Here is a 15,465-nt window from a genome sequence, read left to right on the forward strand (position 1 = left end):
CATTCATAGTTTTTACCCTTTAAACCGTTAAGAAACTCTAATAACTGAGTTTTAGCATCTTTCTTGTAACTCTGGGGCGTGTCAAATCCAAAGACCAAAGCATTCCTCTGACAACAAATCCTGCTGTTACCGCCGAAGGGGACAAGTTAGAGTAACCAGATGTTTTTTCACAGCACTTCACTCTGAGGACGCTCTACTTTCGCTTTTACACACAGTTGAGTTTCACTCACTCATCTCCATGTATTCAGGTGTGAGTCCGTCAAAAGGCTCCAGGTCATAGTCCAGATGCCATTGTTGGCGGCGACCCGGCTGCTCCACAATCTCCTTGGGGTCCCGCTCCTTATCCTTGAGCATGCGGCACAGCTTCTTCAGCTTTCTAAAGCGGGATATGAGAGGGAGAAAGAGAGAGAGACAGAATGTAAACACACAAACCGTTGCTATAAACTTGACCTTGCAGCCAACATGACCCAGATTTGATAGTGAGTCAAGTGTCAGGTTTGTTTCTAAGAACTGCACATGAATTTTATGCAAACACATGGCTCATCAACATGATGTGTGCTTTGTTTATTTTTACTGAACTACTATTATTGCTCATAAATAGAGTTGGATGTTTTTTCCAAAACCAAAATGACTGCACTCTTGTGCTACAAACTAACTTGAGGAGGTATTATTTTTGGCAATATATATATGTAATATCACACAGAAAACATATATATTTGTGTGATATATACTGTATATATATATATATATATATATATATAACACAGAACGCCTTAGAACGGGCAAACATCACTAATTATTTTTTAGAAAACTGCTCTTATAATATCATATTAAACTTCCTTGTGGCTTCTGAGCTTTAACTTAATTTAAATAGAGTGCAACAGTGCCGGCCCACTTTTTCAGCGGCATTGCTTCTGGAGGTATTTTTTTGCATTCATTTCTACCATAGGGATGTTTAAAAAGTATTTGTTAAAGCGTTATAAGCCATGGACCAACCCAACCAACTTCAAGGTGAATCATAACATTACAAACTTTGATTTGAAGCAAAAAAAAGTATTTGAAAATCAGACAAAAATACAAAGGTACAAGACTGTGTACTTAACGGCTTTAGTGAAAGAAAGAAATACGATCCCATGATGCATTGCAAACAGCACAATCAAATTAAAAACGATGGAGAAACATAAAACTACTCATTTTAAAATGTTGATTGTATATATAAAAGCAATAACTTTTAAGTTTATTGCAAAATATGCATATATATATACACAAATATTTAAGTATTTTTGAGAGCATTGTGAGACTGACTCGGGTACATCATTCAAAGTATGATGAGCATCATGGCTAATGTAGTTTGTCACCACAACCACCACTGTTAAACAATTTTATTTTTTAAATAAGTTGAAATAATGCAGGATGATGGTTTGAACAGAAGCAAATGCCATCAATTAACAACATTGTAGCTCACAGTAGGTCTGTCTTTAAAGGTTATAAGTTAAAAGTCAGTTTCCCTATGGAGAAAATTAATGGGGGTTTTACTTCAAGAACCCGACTGTTGCTCGCTATTCCTTTGAGTGAATCAGTTCAGTGATCTGGCATGAGAATGAACTTGGCCAGATGTTTCATGATTAATTGGTTAATAAACCAATTAATCATGAAACCAGGGGCATACAGGAGACAGACCAGTTCATTTGATTCACACATACACAGAAGACTCAAAATAACTTTCTGGTAATCTCATTATTGTACACATCTGTTCACTTGTTTCGTATTTTCCTTCAAACCACACAGACACAAGGCTGTCTGTTCCAGCTTGGTTACATGGTAAAGAATAAAAGCAAAAAAAAAAGCTACTCTCTAAAGCAAATTAGTCAAGCCATACAGAACGTTCTAGCACATTAAATCTCTCAATTCAATGCTAAAAACCAAGAACACAAACAGCATGACTGTAGGTTCTACATGTGTCTGTTACAACTCAAAAACACCTGAAAGTACCTAAAAGAGCCAGTGGAGATCACAAGTGGTACCTAAATCAGGATCAGTTGGTGGTAACCCTAAATAACTCCCAAAGTGTTTGGAGCTATTCCACATTTAAAGACAAACCTCTCATAAACTTCTCATTAAACAGTTTAGGATTTCAGCAAAGAGAAGGTTGCTTACATAAGTGGGTTTTGAAAACAAGGTAAATTGATATAATGACCCAAGTTGTAAAATTCAAAAGCTCAATGTAACAGGATATATTTCACCCTAAAGCACCGCCAGCAAACATGCCATGCAATCACAACCACAACATACTTTGACCCCATTTTTAAGTCATTAAAACAGACATGACGTGCACAGGCATCGCTCTGTGTTCAAGCCTTCGTGTTTGGAGAGTCCTCCTCAGGAGAGCAAGTGCGAGAGCATGACAGCTCACGTTGGACTGGCCAAATATAGTGGACGAAATGGTCCGTGTGGTCCATCCGTCTATAGCTTATTAACACTCCCAATAAAACCCTCCAAATGCATCTGCTGCATTATTTAGTCTCCAAAACTACAGCTTTTTCCAGCACATTACTTTTTAATGCTCGCCTTTGTATCATAAGTGCTTTCATCCATTCGTGATAAAGCTCTCGTTTACTAGCTGTTGGAATGAATTTGCATTTGGGAATGTGCTAGAATGACACGCAAACCCCTACTGGTGGAAAACGACTGGTCAACTAAAACAGACCTAAAAAAAGATGAAGCACCCTTTTAAAAATAAAAGGCTCTGTTTTTAGCATGCACATTATTATAATATTGTGGGATGGCAATGGTCTGTGGGGAGATTAGATCTATTAAGTAGGTCAGGGATCTCGAGTTGTCCTGGCCTCCATCATGGTACATTTCCACCAAAGACCACTTCTGTGCGTTCCCCCCGAAAAAAGAAATTCAAGGCGAGTATTTATAGAACTGCACGGGAGAATGGGTTTGACATTGTTCTCCCCTCATGGGCCATATTGCTTTTTTGATTTGCATTCTTAAATTAACTTAAGCACTGTGAACAACCTCAGAGGTGAAACAGGAAGATAAGAAAGGTCAACTGCAATGACAATTTTGTGGAACATGCCAAAGACTTGTAGGCGCAGACTTTATACATGTTCACACATGGTTTACAACTAGAGTGAGGGCAAACAAGACAAGAAAGAGGAAAGACAGAACTGATTGGAACTCTCGCTACTCAGCTGTCAATCAACTCACGTTGAGTTGCTGTTGTAGTTCATAAAGAAGGCGTTTTGGGGTTGCATGCCGCAAGGAACAAAAGGCAGGTGCCTTGAGTGTTTCTGGCCACCTCGGCCATGGGAGTGAGTTGAGTGAGTTCATTTAAATTTGCATGACGATAGAGATAGAGGTAGAGATAAAGCAATCTGAGTCATACGATGAATCATAAATAAAAAGTGCTCATGTTTATCAGATAACTCGCAACAAACTGTATGTTTCAGAATTGCACACATCAAAGAGATCTGTGTGGTAATGAAATGGATATAGAGAAAAAATAAACATAGAGAATAAGTTGTAGCTGGTGTACTTGTGAAGGACGAGGATAAATAGGTTAAAAAGGGATTTCCACAGAATGGAAGTCCACGACTCAGAGGTCCTTTCAACCACCCAGGGGAAATCTCGTCCCAGATTTTTGCAATCGTTCCATATGCACAAGTATTACTGCATGCATACTACACACTCAAGGTACCTGTGATGATTTGTCTCTCTGTATTTACATGCTCTGCAAGAACAGACTTTACTCCATATAATAACCAAATATCAGTCACGCTGATTTGCATTTTATGTTATTCATTAATGACGTGGTGCGGCACTTGTGCAAACATGTGAAATGAGACAGGAATCCAGTTTAATAGAGTACAAGGACAGGCATGCTAGAAGGTTTGCCTGTGTGCCAAGAGAGAGTAAAAGGAATTAAAGAAGGCAAAAAAACTGCAAAATAAGACAGAAAGTCATGCAGGAATTGGAGTAGGCAGTTTGAGAGAAGATCACCTTACAATATCAGGATTTGCTGTAGCTATAAACCATTTCGGCAGGAGCAGTATTTACTGTTTATCTGAAGGAATGATCTTTCTAAAGTTTCCAGATTGAAAAGCTATTTTGTTTAGTGGTAGAGCATGTTTTATGAGATCCACTGAGAGGAGTGGGAACTTACGGAATGCCGATCTCAAAGATGTTATTTTGAATAAGCTGCTTCCCCAACATGATGATACTGAGCTGGATGCAGAGTTCAATTAGACAGCCACCAGGAGCACACTGGGAAGAAAAGGTAAAATATGTTATTACAGTGTCATGATGTTGAATAGAGTTGCACAATTATTTTTATTATTTTATTTTACAGTACGACTTTAAAATTACAATACTACTATTTATGGCTGTCTTTCTTGAACCACTGAGCTTTTATTTTGGTGGAAAACTTTTTTTGACAACGGTTTATAAGTGTTTGTCATTACAAGGGAAGATGGTTGGAGCATATTTGGAGATAAATTGCAAACCTTCACTAAGCCGTTTCATGATCGATGTTTTATTTTGATTAATTGTGCAGCCCTAACATTGAACATAGTGTGGTAGTGCTAATCAAGGATGCAACAAAGTACTCACCTCTTCCATACGGTAGTCATTGAAGACATAAACGTAGTCACCGGGGCGGCCTGCAAACCTGTAAAAAACCCATGAATAAGGGTCACAGGATATATCTCACCCCAAGAAAGGAAGTGCCAAGGGTCACATGCCTGTCTCATTTGAAGCCAGATGTATGTGCTGCATTCAGACTTCACATTTACCAGAAGCTAAATATGTGCGTGTTTGTGCTTTTCTCTTTCTCATACAGTTAACAGTTTTTGGGGGTTGAACTTGTCCACCTACCTCCCTTTGAAGAAGGCCACATAGAAGATGGGTGCATAGGCATTCATGAACTTCAGGAGGAAAGCCTTCAGAATCAGACGCTCCTCAAAGTTGGTCTCTGTTTTAGGGATCTCTGCAGACATATTAAATCAATTATTTGGGATTTAGACAAATATGTTCTGGATAAACTGCAGACAATTACAAAAGCTTGTATTGTGGCAAGCATAATAAAAAGGGGTGGCTTGGAAATTTCTCCCAACATGTTTCTGTTTATCAACATTAGGTTGAAGGTTGAGAAATTGAGCACTTCAGAAGACCATATGGTTGAGTTTGGGAGGGGATTACATGTTTTCTGGCGTTCCCTAAACCTTCATCTGCCACAACAGATTAAATGCAGTGCCACATTGGTTTTGGCAATAAATTCACCATATTTCATTAATAGGCTTGAGAAAGAGCCCAAATTCCAGTAAGTCTGGTAAAACATATTCAAGCATGAATGAATGGGTTTGGAAGTAGGTTAAAGCATTAGGGTGAGACAGACGTGGACTTTAAGAGTAAAAATCAAAGAAGTACGGGCAAATCTATGTCTTATTCACGAGATGATAACACATGCTTTCTCCTTTTCCTTCCTTCCCTACATATCCCCAAAGACTCTCATTTATTAAAACGTCTCAAAAGGAAATCTCGGTGATGGCTAACTGACAAGAAAAGTTTCTCCAACGTTCCTGGAGTGGCTCAAATCAAAGATTCATGCCGTGTGGGTGAGCGAATAGGGGAAGAAGGATGTCCAAAAAAAGAGATAAGTTGACCAAAAGTGATGCACATCAACAATACAGAGGCTGTAATATGGATGGTCAAATCTCACCCAGTTCTGTGAGCCAGGCAGCCACCATGCCGTAGATCTCGTCTAGAATGAGGATGACCACCAGGTTGATGATGACGGCGGTGGCCGTGACAGTCACTCGGACATTGGACTTGACATCTGGGTCTGGGCTCATTGCCATGAGGGCGGAGATGGTGATACGGTAAATGATGACACTGAACACCGCAGAGCACGTCACTCCAAACTACAGGCAGAGAGGAACAAGAAACAGTGGATGAGAAATAAAATATGGGCAAGTACGAAACCATTGCATCAGACAGAAAGGCTAATACTTCCCTTATGAGGAAATGGAAAGCTTATTTATTCAGCTTTCAGATCATGTATAAATATCAATTGCAAAAAACTGACCCTTGTGACTGGTTTTGTGGTCCAGGGTCACATATTAATTATTAAAAAGTGCACTTTGTAATAATGTCAAATTAAAAGTTTTACTTTAAAGTACATTTTAAGACTATCGCAACTTCCATGTCATGCTGACATTAATAATTTTGGATTGTGCTTTAAAGAAGTGCACTTATTTTGATGTGGTAACATTAAAGCACATGTAAAGTAGACGATTATAATTTATATTGTTGTGTGTAATTCGAAATTACAATTAAATGTAATATATCGTTAGCCTCATAGCATAATTGTTTTTTCTTGTTTTCCAAAGAAATTGAAATATGACTTAGGCAATTATGCTATGAGGCTAACGATATTGTAAATGTACTAAAGTGCAAATATATTTGGTTTTAATAGAATTGACCATAAATGTATTCTTTTCTAAAGAGTTACCATGAACAGAATGGAGGAAATGTTGATGAAATATCCAGGCAGTCTGTCCCTCCATGTTAGCTTCTCGTGTCCAGTCTGTGAAGGGAGAGAGACATTTAAGGTTACTAATGGAAGCATGCTTGCTGTTCACTGTTTGAAAGCGCGTGTTTCTGTTTTTCTGGGAGCTTTGCCTCTTTACTTTTGAGTTGCTTTTAGAGTGACTCAGAACTAGCCTATCAGGGGGAATAATTCAGCTGCCCACTTGTAAAAACATGACAACATTAAGGCCATTAACACCTGGCCTTCCTCTAGAGTGAGGACTGTACATTCCGTACATTCAAGTGATAGATCACATCTCCAAAACATCCGGCCAACAAGGAAGACCTATTTCAGTGAATAAAACAACTTGAATATGCGTTGCATATAGATCAAAATCCTCATCAAGCCAAAAACAACACGCAGCAGTGGAGTGAGGGTGGTCTGTTCCCATTGAGATTAGTCTTCCTTCATTGTCAAAATTTCGACAGTAGTCCAATCATATGTTCCTCTTAGGAATACATGTTACAAACAGCGTAAAAATGGATTCAGCTTTAGTTCTGCGGAAGGGAGGGAAATGAATTAGCAGGCCACAGGAATGTTAAGAGGCAGCTTATGTGTCTTTCAAGTCACAAAACATGCAATGAAAACAATATCCTTTATAATCGAAAGAGTGTTTGACAAACCTTCTGAGAACATTTTTCTAAGTAACAAGTGCACAAATAGTTCTCTCTGTTTACCATCTATAGCTACTGTCTAACCTCAAAAGTGATTTATTTGATGTTCAACGTTCATTTGTTCTTTGTTGATCCTAAAACAATTTGAGGTTATAATGCTGCCAAGCTAATGGCTCCATTCTCTAAAATGCACCAGAACACAAAGCACACATAAACACTGGTAGAGATAGTGAAAGTCATTTCACCAAGTACAACATGTTCCTGGATCAACAATCTTTGTTGATCCTGGAACAACATTCCAATCAACCAATCAGATTTGAGGGACAAGTTTACAGTTTATGTCAAGTTTATGTTAAGGACCCAGGTTATTCACCTATCATTTCCCTCTGATTTTAGGGATAAGTTATGTGGGGGGTTAGGTTTAAGGGTAGGGATAGATGGAACTATTTCTGATACTATTCAGTAATGAATAAAACATGTTCAACTTCGTTGCATTCATTCTGGGATTGCCATATCTGTGCAGGATATATTCAATGCTGCAGAATTACAGTTTGGCTTGGCAGTGGAGGTGTGCCTGTGTTGCTGTCTAGCTATTTGTTGATAAATGGAGATTTATAGGGTTTTGTATGGTACCAGTGGCAACAGACAGATCAGATATCTACCTCCTGCAATTAGACTCATTATGAGGCAAACAGCACCACCTAGCACAATGCATGAATAAACCCTGGCACCCAGGAACCTGGAAAGTGTAACCAGGCACAGCCTTCGAGATGCCACAGCTTTAGGGTTTCCAGAATAATGAATGTGGGTCACGCAATTGTGATCCACAGGCTCAGCTCACAAACCCTCACTCTGTAATGAGAGGAATTACTGCAGGTCTGCGGTCTCACCGGTTGCTTACTCTTCATTACGATGCATGATGTTATTTGGTGACAGGCTGTGATCGCCTCTTAAAATGCAAAACTGAGTATGGTCACACTATTTTGTGAAGTTCATGGGAAGTATCGCTGTATTTGACACAAGGGCAAGCAGAAATAACTGTACAAGCTCTATACAAATATGCTGTGAGGTGCCACAAGTACGCAAGTATTTGAAAAAAATATTTTTACTCAGAAATTGCTAGTAAATTTCACAAATAATTACAAAGAAACGGTGACACAATGAATTAAACATGAAATCTTGAAGTAGAATAACTGATTGTGTTTTCTTGTAAAATATACTCCAATAATCTTTGTTTTATTTACTGCCTATTTACAGCATAGGCCCACATGAGATCTACACATTTGTTCTCATTTTCTATGCTGATTTGTGAAGGAAAATCACAAATGGATGTAAATGTAATGGATGAAAATGGATGTAAATACATAAAAAATGTATAAATGTGGGCCATTTGAATTCCGCTGAAATCTGTGGATCTTTCTGTGGATTTCCACAGGCGCAGATCCCGTGCAAGCTTAGCAATAAATAACAATAACAAATGATGCCTGACAAAAGAATGCAGAGGAATGGCATTCATTATTTATGTAATCAGTCACATTATGAAAACTGTAAAAACAAAAAGAGAGAGGAAGGAAGAAGACAGGTGGCAGAGTTTTTAAATAATTAACACCTTTTATTTTTAAATTGCACATTTGATTTGTCAGAGAAGAACTGAGAAATTATACTTAAAGGGATAGTTCACCCTAAAATGAAACTCTGTCATCATTTACTCACCCTCAAGTTGTTCTTGCACAACAAGAATTTCTTTCTTCTGCTGAACACATTTTGAAGAATGTCGTTAACCAAACAGTTAACCTATACATTGACTTCCAAAGTATTTTTTTCCATAGAAGTTAATGGTGACCATCAACTGTTTGGTTACCGACATTCTTCAAAATATCTTCTTTTGTTTTCAGCAGAAGAAATTAATTAATACAGGTTTGGAACAACTTGAGGGTGAGTAAATGATGACAGAATTTTCATTTTTGGGTGACCTATCCCTTTAAGTGAATAAATGGATGCAAAAAATTCTCAGTTAAAGGGATAGTTCACTTTGAAATTAAATTTTGGTATGTTTTAGCTTACCTCAAGGGCATCCAAGATGTAGGTGTCTTTTTTTTCGCAGTAGTTTCAATTTTGATATTTTTAGGTCAAACCGTTCTTGTCTGTCAGTCATATAATGCAGGTCTATGGTCACTGTCTCAAAGAGCATGCACAGAGTCCAAATTAAAACAATTCCCCATCGTCCAAATTAAACAATTCCCCATCGTAAGTACACATTGATGGCCTAAGACACGAAACGAGCGGTTTGTGTGAGAAAACGAACAGTATTTATATCGTTGTGACCTCTTGTACACAGCCACGTCCAAGTGATCTGAGAGCGCGGGCGGGCATAGATAGATGTCGATGTCGCCTTGGCTACGGTTTCGTTCCAATGAACTGCAGTAGCCAAGGCGACCACTAGTGTATATATCTATACCCGCCCGCGCTCTCAGATCACTTGGACGTGGCTGTGTACAAGAGGTCACAACGATATAAATACTGTTCGTTTTCTCACACAAACCGCTCGTTTCGTGTCTTAGGCCATCAATGTGTTCTTACGATGGGGAATTGTTTAATTTGGACGACGGGGAATTGTTTTAATTTGGACTCTGTGCATGCTCTTTGAGACAGTGACCATAGACCTGCATTATATGACTGACAGACAAGAACGGTTTGACCTAAAAATATCAAAATTGAAAACTGCGGAAAAAAAGACACCTACATCTTGGATGCCCTTGAGGTAAGCTAAAACATACCAAAATTTAATTTCAAAGTGAACTATCCCTTTAAACTATTTGGCACAATAAAACTACAGTATGTAAAAATATACTTTAGTATATAAAAAAAAGGGAATGCATGAACTGAAAAATGTTTTACCTTGAAAGCAATACGTCACTTTGGATAAATGCATATTCCAATCCAAATGCATAAAAAATAAATTCCACATTTCATTTTATTAAATGTTGTTTCAGCCTTTGGAATTGACTGATGAAATTAAGAAACTCAGGAGATTTAATTGATTGGTTTCATATAAAATGTGAATAAACTGCAACCAAAGAAAAGTGTCAGTGTCATTGTTCCTGTGAAAGAAACTCAAAGGCATTGTGACAAAGGAGGTTGATAGATTAAAAAAGTGGGGAGGATGGTTCACATGTGATTATGTGCTTGCGTGATATGGGCGGAGGACAGCAGCCTTTGTCTGTCTGTTATATATTGGATATAGATCAGTGGATTAATTCAACAGCTCGGTGACTGTAGAGTGGGTTGGGCTCTACCTCTGTGTGCAACAGCTGTCGGATGGAGAATATCGCTTCCTTAAGCTTCAGTCAAGATGCTGTGCAACTTTCTTTGTCTTTCATTTTGGCTGTCAAGAGGTTTTTGCAGAAATGTTACTCAAAAGACAACAAGAAAAAGAAAGGTAAACTCATCTTTGCATAGAAGTTGTGACATCTACAGCTACCATTTACACAAAACAAATGGAAATGCTCAAAAATGATCAATCAGTAACGGTTCTTTATTGGCATCTATGATAACCTTTAACATCAATAGAACCTTTCCATTGCATACATTTTTTAGATTGTTAATGTTCTTCACATCAAGAAAATAGTGGTTCTTTTAAGAACTGTTCACTGAAAGATTCTTTGTGGAATCCGAATGTTTTTTTCTTTGGCATTGCTGCAAAAACACCCTTTCGGAAGCTTCATTTGTAAGGGTGTATATAAAACCTACACATCAGCAACTTTCCGACTTGTGGCCTTTTGTAACGGGATGATCTCTTCATTGATGAGACTTCATGTCAACCTGACATCACCCACATTGATCTGCCCAGCAGACATGAAAATGTCAATGGGCTCAAGGTTTTGTTAGCGCGTGGTCGCCACACGCTCTCTCACAAACGGACTACACACAAGCATCCCAACTAAGCCCTTTGGGAAATTAGTGACAGGATCACCAGTGTGGGGATTTCCTCCACGCCATATGTCGCTCTGCAGAGATGCCGTGTTCACATTGACGTCACTGTACGCCCCCTTCTCTCAACCCCCACCCCCCAAGCATACTGTAAGCCAGAGACGAGAGAGAACAAGAACCGGAACCACGCCAGCGCCCACGCTAGCAACCTAGAACATGTAAGCCGCCACATATACGGCTTTACACAATACAGAAACATTACAGAAAGGATTGAATTTGTCTTAGAAATCCACACGCACAGCCTACTAGTGAATATTTCAGACTGGTGGACTGACGAAAATAGCTTCTATGGTCTTTATGAGCGATAAAAGAGGTGAAGGTCCATTAAGAGCGGCTTGACTGAAGATTGTCTTTTGGGCGTCGGGTACTGAAGGGAATAATCTGATGTGAGCCCCATCTGACACATCTGAAATCCCTTTAAAATACACTCTCATCTCCTTCCAGCTCTCTGCTCTGATCGGAGAGGACCACCAGAGCAGGATTAAACGCAAAGAAAACTACATGCTTCAGATCATTATCTTTCTAATAAACGGCTTGTGCAGGAACACACCAGGCCATTGATTAAGTATAGGACGAATGACATTTGAAGCACAGTTCAATTATGCAACATTGTGTATTAAATGTTGCAGACTTCCTGCTCATACTTCAACATCATCAAGATCAGACACTAATAAAATCAGAAAAAAAGTTGCTCCCTTAAATTTTTAAGTACAATCAACTTGGATGTTTAAGTCATTTCAGCTTCAATTACATTAAACTGGCTTAAAAATTGAGTTGAATCTTTTATAACTTACAAAAAAAGTAGAAAATTGCTTAACTTATTTTGATGAGTTAAACTTATTATTCATGTAATTTGTTATAGTGTATAAAGGTTTTATTACATGACATTTAGGACAAGGTAAATCTGAATGAGAAGCACAATGTTTACTAGCTACTGCTTCTATCTTAATATCTTCTGAATATCTTTGCTACGAAACTTTCAATATTTGGCCAAAGAGAGTTTTAGGCCTTTGGACCCAGAGTGAACTGAAGGCAGAATGTATTAAAAAATTCCATCTGCATTGGAAAAGCACAAATAACAACTCAGTTAGAGGTCAATCATTTTATCTTCTCCTACCGAGCCAGATGCACACTTCCAGAAAGCAAATGCAACTCTCCTCCTCAAAGATAATAAGGAATGTTCCCTTACTTTGCTTCTGGAGGCGATGAAAACATTTTGTTCTAAAATTAGCCACGCAAAGGGTGTGCTGCATTTTATTAACAAACGTCACTAATGTGTCCTAAAGATAGCTGCCAAGATGACATAGTTATGCGATAAAGGCTTTTAAAGAGCCAAAGATAAGAGCAAACCCAACCGAGCGTAAGAGGGAGTGGGATTCGAGTGTCCCGTGTCTCCATGGAGATGTGAGGACTTTGCTTAATTCAGAGGTTTGGCGTTCAGCCCGGCTTGGAAGAACGCTTGCATATATGCAAAAACGCACAGGAGTCTAGTGCTCTCTGCTGGTCAGTCTGTGTAGCAAACTGCACTGAATCTAATTCTCATCTCTTAAACTTGCACAGCAAGTCTCTAATCTTATAGAAAACTTCACACTTTAACATATAATAAACATACTCAGCATGTGTGTGAAGAAAAATAAGCAGACACATTCTTATTACTCCCTGAACTAAATACCTTTCATCATCCGCTCTCTTCGCAGTCACCACAAACTGCACAAACACACGCACATGTGGTGCTCTTAAATGAGTGATCAGGGGGGGTTTTCCGCAAAACTTACTGCCTCTCCAGTATTTCTTGGTTTATTCCAAGGGTTATTGGGGCTTTGTGGTAAAACAAATGAGCTGTGAGAAACACGAAGAGGTCTATCAGCACTGTCGCGAAATCAGTGGGAACTACAACCCATCCACCACAATATCGCTTACAGAGAGTGGTCAGAAACTGATGAGCATCAAACTGGACCCTGGTGACTGCTGCTTATTTGCTCTACAGTGAATATGTGCTGGATAATATACTGAACTACTGCTTGATTATCACCCAAACAAGCCGACCAAAACTGCGCTGATCTGATTTGATTTTAAGAACACTACATATCTGAGTCCAGGGTGTTTTTGAATGAAGTCATTAGGATGTCTCGATTTAAGGTTCTGCAGAACATCTAGGTCAGGACTGACCGTAGGCCATGATATCTGGGACAGAGTAGCTAAACATAAGAATGAGGGAAAAGTGCCATAATGCAAGTGACGAATTTAAATCTGTGACTCTTGGACACAAACGCCCCTAAAACAAAAAATAGGCTACACATTAGGTCAAAGGTCACTAAATCTGTCCAAAAGTATGCCGCATGCGTGCCTCCTGTTCTAAACAAGTTTTAATAAGGAATATAGATGCAAGATGAAACCAGAACAACCAATAATATTATTGCTGAACCTTTTCCACTGGAAAAATAAAATGAAAGAAACATGAAAGAAAAACAAGACATTAAGACATGTCTCTTAAAACAGCTTTTTAGTTTATGTTTTCCACTAATAATTTCCAAAAATCTTTTTTACCATTTACTGACAACCAAAATTGCATAAAAAAGCTTGTTTTCTATAATTCTATAATTATAGAGGTTTATGCTTACAATATAGAGAGCATTGCCAATTTGCATATATAAGGTCAAACAATTCAAGATATAGTCTCTGAAAACAAGACTTAAATAGTTTTGCTTCACATTTAAATTGATCTTGTTTTATTGATATTCAGTTTTTTTACATGCCATCATGGGAAGATAAATCTGAAATCTGACATAAGAAGCACAGTATACAGGTGTGCTGTAGGATATCATGTTTACTTGCTATTGACTGCCTTTAACTTATTTCTTTTGACTATCTAAGATTTGGTGCCAAGAACTTTTAGCAAATCCAGTCCAGTGACTTTTATGTAAGCCTTTCTATGTAAGCCCTCATTGTAGCAGCCTTGTAAACACTTTAATTCCCAACGGATTGAATTTAGATTTTTTATTATTTGTAAAAAATAATCTTTAAGGCAACAAACCCCACAGTGAGTCCAGGCTTGATTTTAAACCAGGATTAATCTACAAACCCTGGGAAACCTTAAGAAGCTTGAACTACTCACACAGTTGGACTCGTGACACCACACACACACACACACACAGAGAAACAAGGCTACGGATGCTGGTGTACATGTTTAAAAGCCATGTCATGTATCAACTAACAAGTCATAATTTATTTGGCTTATTTGCCTAATTACACTTCATGCATGACAACGGCCACAAGCAATGAAGTCAAACTGATGAGCACGACCTACATTTTCCGAACGAAACGCTCAAATCTCTGAGGTTCACACCTTATGTGTGATCAGTATGATCTAATGAGACTTTCCTGGACAACATATTTATTTACTGAGCATGTTTTTATAGTGACCTGCAGTGCATTTTCTACTAAACAGCTCACAAGCACACTTGGCCTTTAATGTTATCACGACGTGACTAACGTTGGGTAACGTGAAACCGAAAGAGCGAGCTGACGAGATCTAATTGTATTAGCCTGACATGCACGTCCTACAGCAAGAGGATTACAGGAGTGAGAGACGGCCGTATTTCACATGCCAACGACCCCGATGTGACCACCCCACCCAGCTGAGCCCCTCTGACAGACACATGGGCCATTTGCAAATTAAGTGGGACTCAAATTCTTTCACTAAAAGTGCTGTGCATGAGTGAATGGTCTGTAAGTTATTCTGTCAAAGTTATTGACAGGAAATGGTAATAATAGAGGACAGAAAGAGAGGCAAGACACCCCTGGTGAATAGGGTAAAACAATTATCTGATGATCTAATGTCGGGTCAAACCGTTCTCTTTACTTTGGATCATTTTCCAATGTAGGGCTGATAACAAAGCTCTTTGGAATGTAGGCCTTATACAAATACGTCAGTCATTGCCTTGGTAATGCAAGAGTTTACAGACGATATGAAATGTAAATAGTAACCGCATTATGGAGGATGAACAGATATTTCTTTTAACTGTATTATTAATTTGTGTTTTCCTCGCTCAAATTAGCCAGAAAATAGACTGACGGCAGAAAGTCTGGACTCCATAGCAGCTTTCATTGGCTAAGGACCGCCCAGAGGCCGTATGACTGACATGTAAAGCAACCAATCACAGTGGTTAGTTTTGTTCCGCGTTATGTATAGGGGCATGAAAATGTAACGTCGATGTCCCTACAATAACAAACTGGTGTGTAAAACTCTTGGACCTATTTTAAAGA

General features: G+C 38.6%; 1 protein-coding gene across 3 annotated transcripts in view; it reads right to left on the bottom strand.

Annotated features, from left to right (window-relative positions):
- The window catches only part of ano2b (anoctamin 2b), a 39,466-nt gene that overhangs the window by 11,547 nt on the left and 12,454 nt on the right, over window positions 1-15,465 (bottom strand). For all 3 annotated transcript variants that reach the window (XM_082168033.1, XM_082168032.1, XM_082168034.1), the window contains 6 exons: window positions 6,518-6,592; window positions 5,726-5,927; window positions 4,882-4,993; window positions 4,618-4,675; window positions 4,172-4,272; window positions 231-376 (listed from right to left, as the gene is read on the bottom strand). In XM_082168033.1, coding sequence (XP_082024159.1) covers window positions 231-376; window positions 4,172-4,272; window positions 4,618-4,675; window positions 4,882-4,993; window positions 5,726-5,927; window positions 6,518-6,592 — 694 coding nt within the window. The remainder of the gene's footprint in view (window positions 1-230; window positions 377-4,171; window positions 4,273-4,617; window positions 4,676-4,881; window positions 4,994-5,725; window positions 5,928-6,517; window positions 6,593-15,465) is intronic.

The sequence above is a fragment of the Leuciscus leuciscus genome (assembly GCF_965113295.1).
Source record: "Leuciscus leuciscus genome assembly, chromosome: 4".
Lineage (NCBI taxonomy): Eukaryota > Metazoa > Chordata > Actinopteri > Cypriniformes > Leuciscidae > Leuciscus > Leuciscus leuciscus.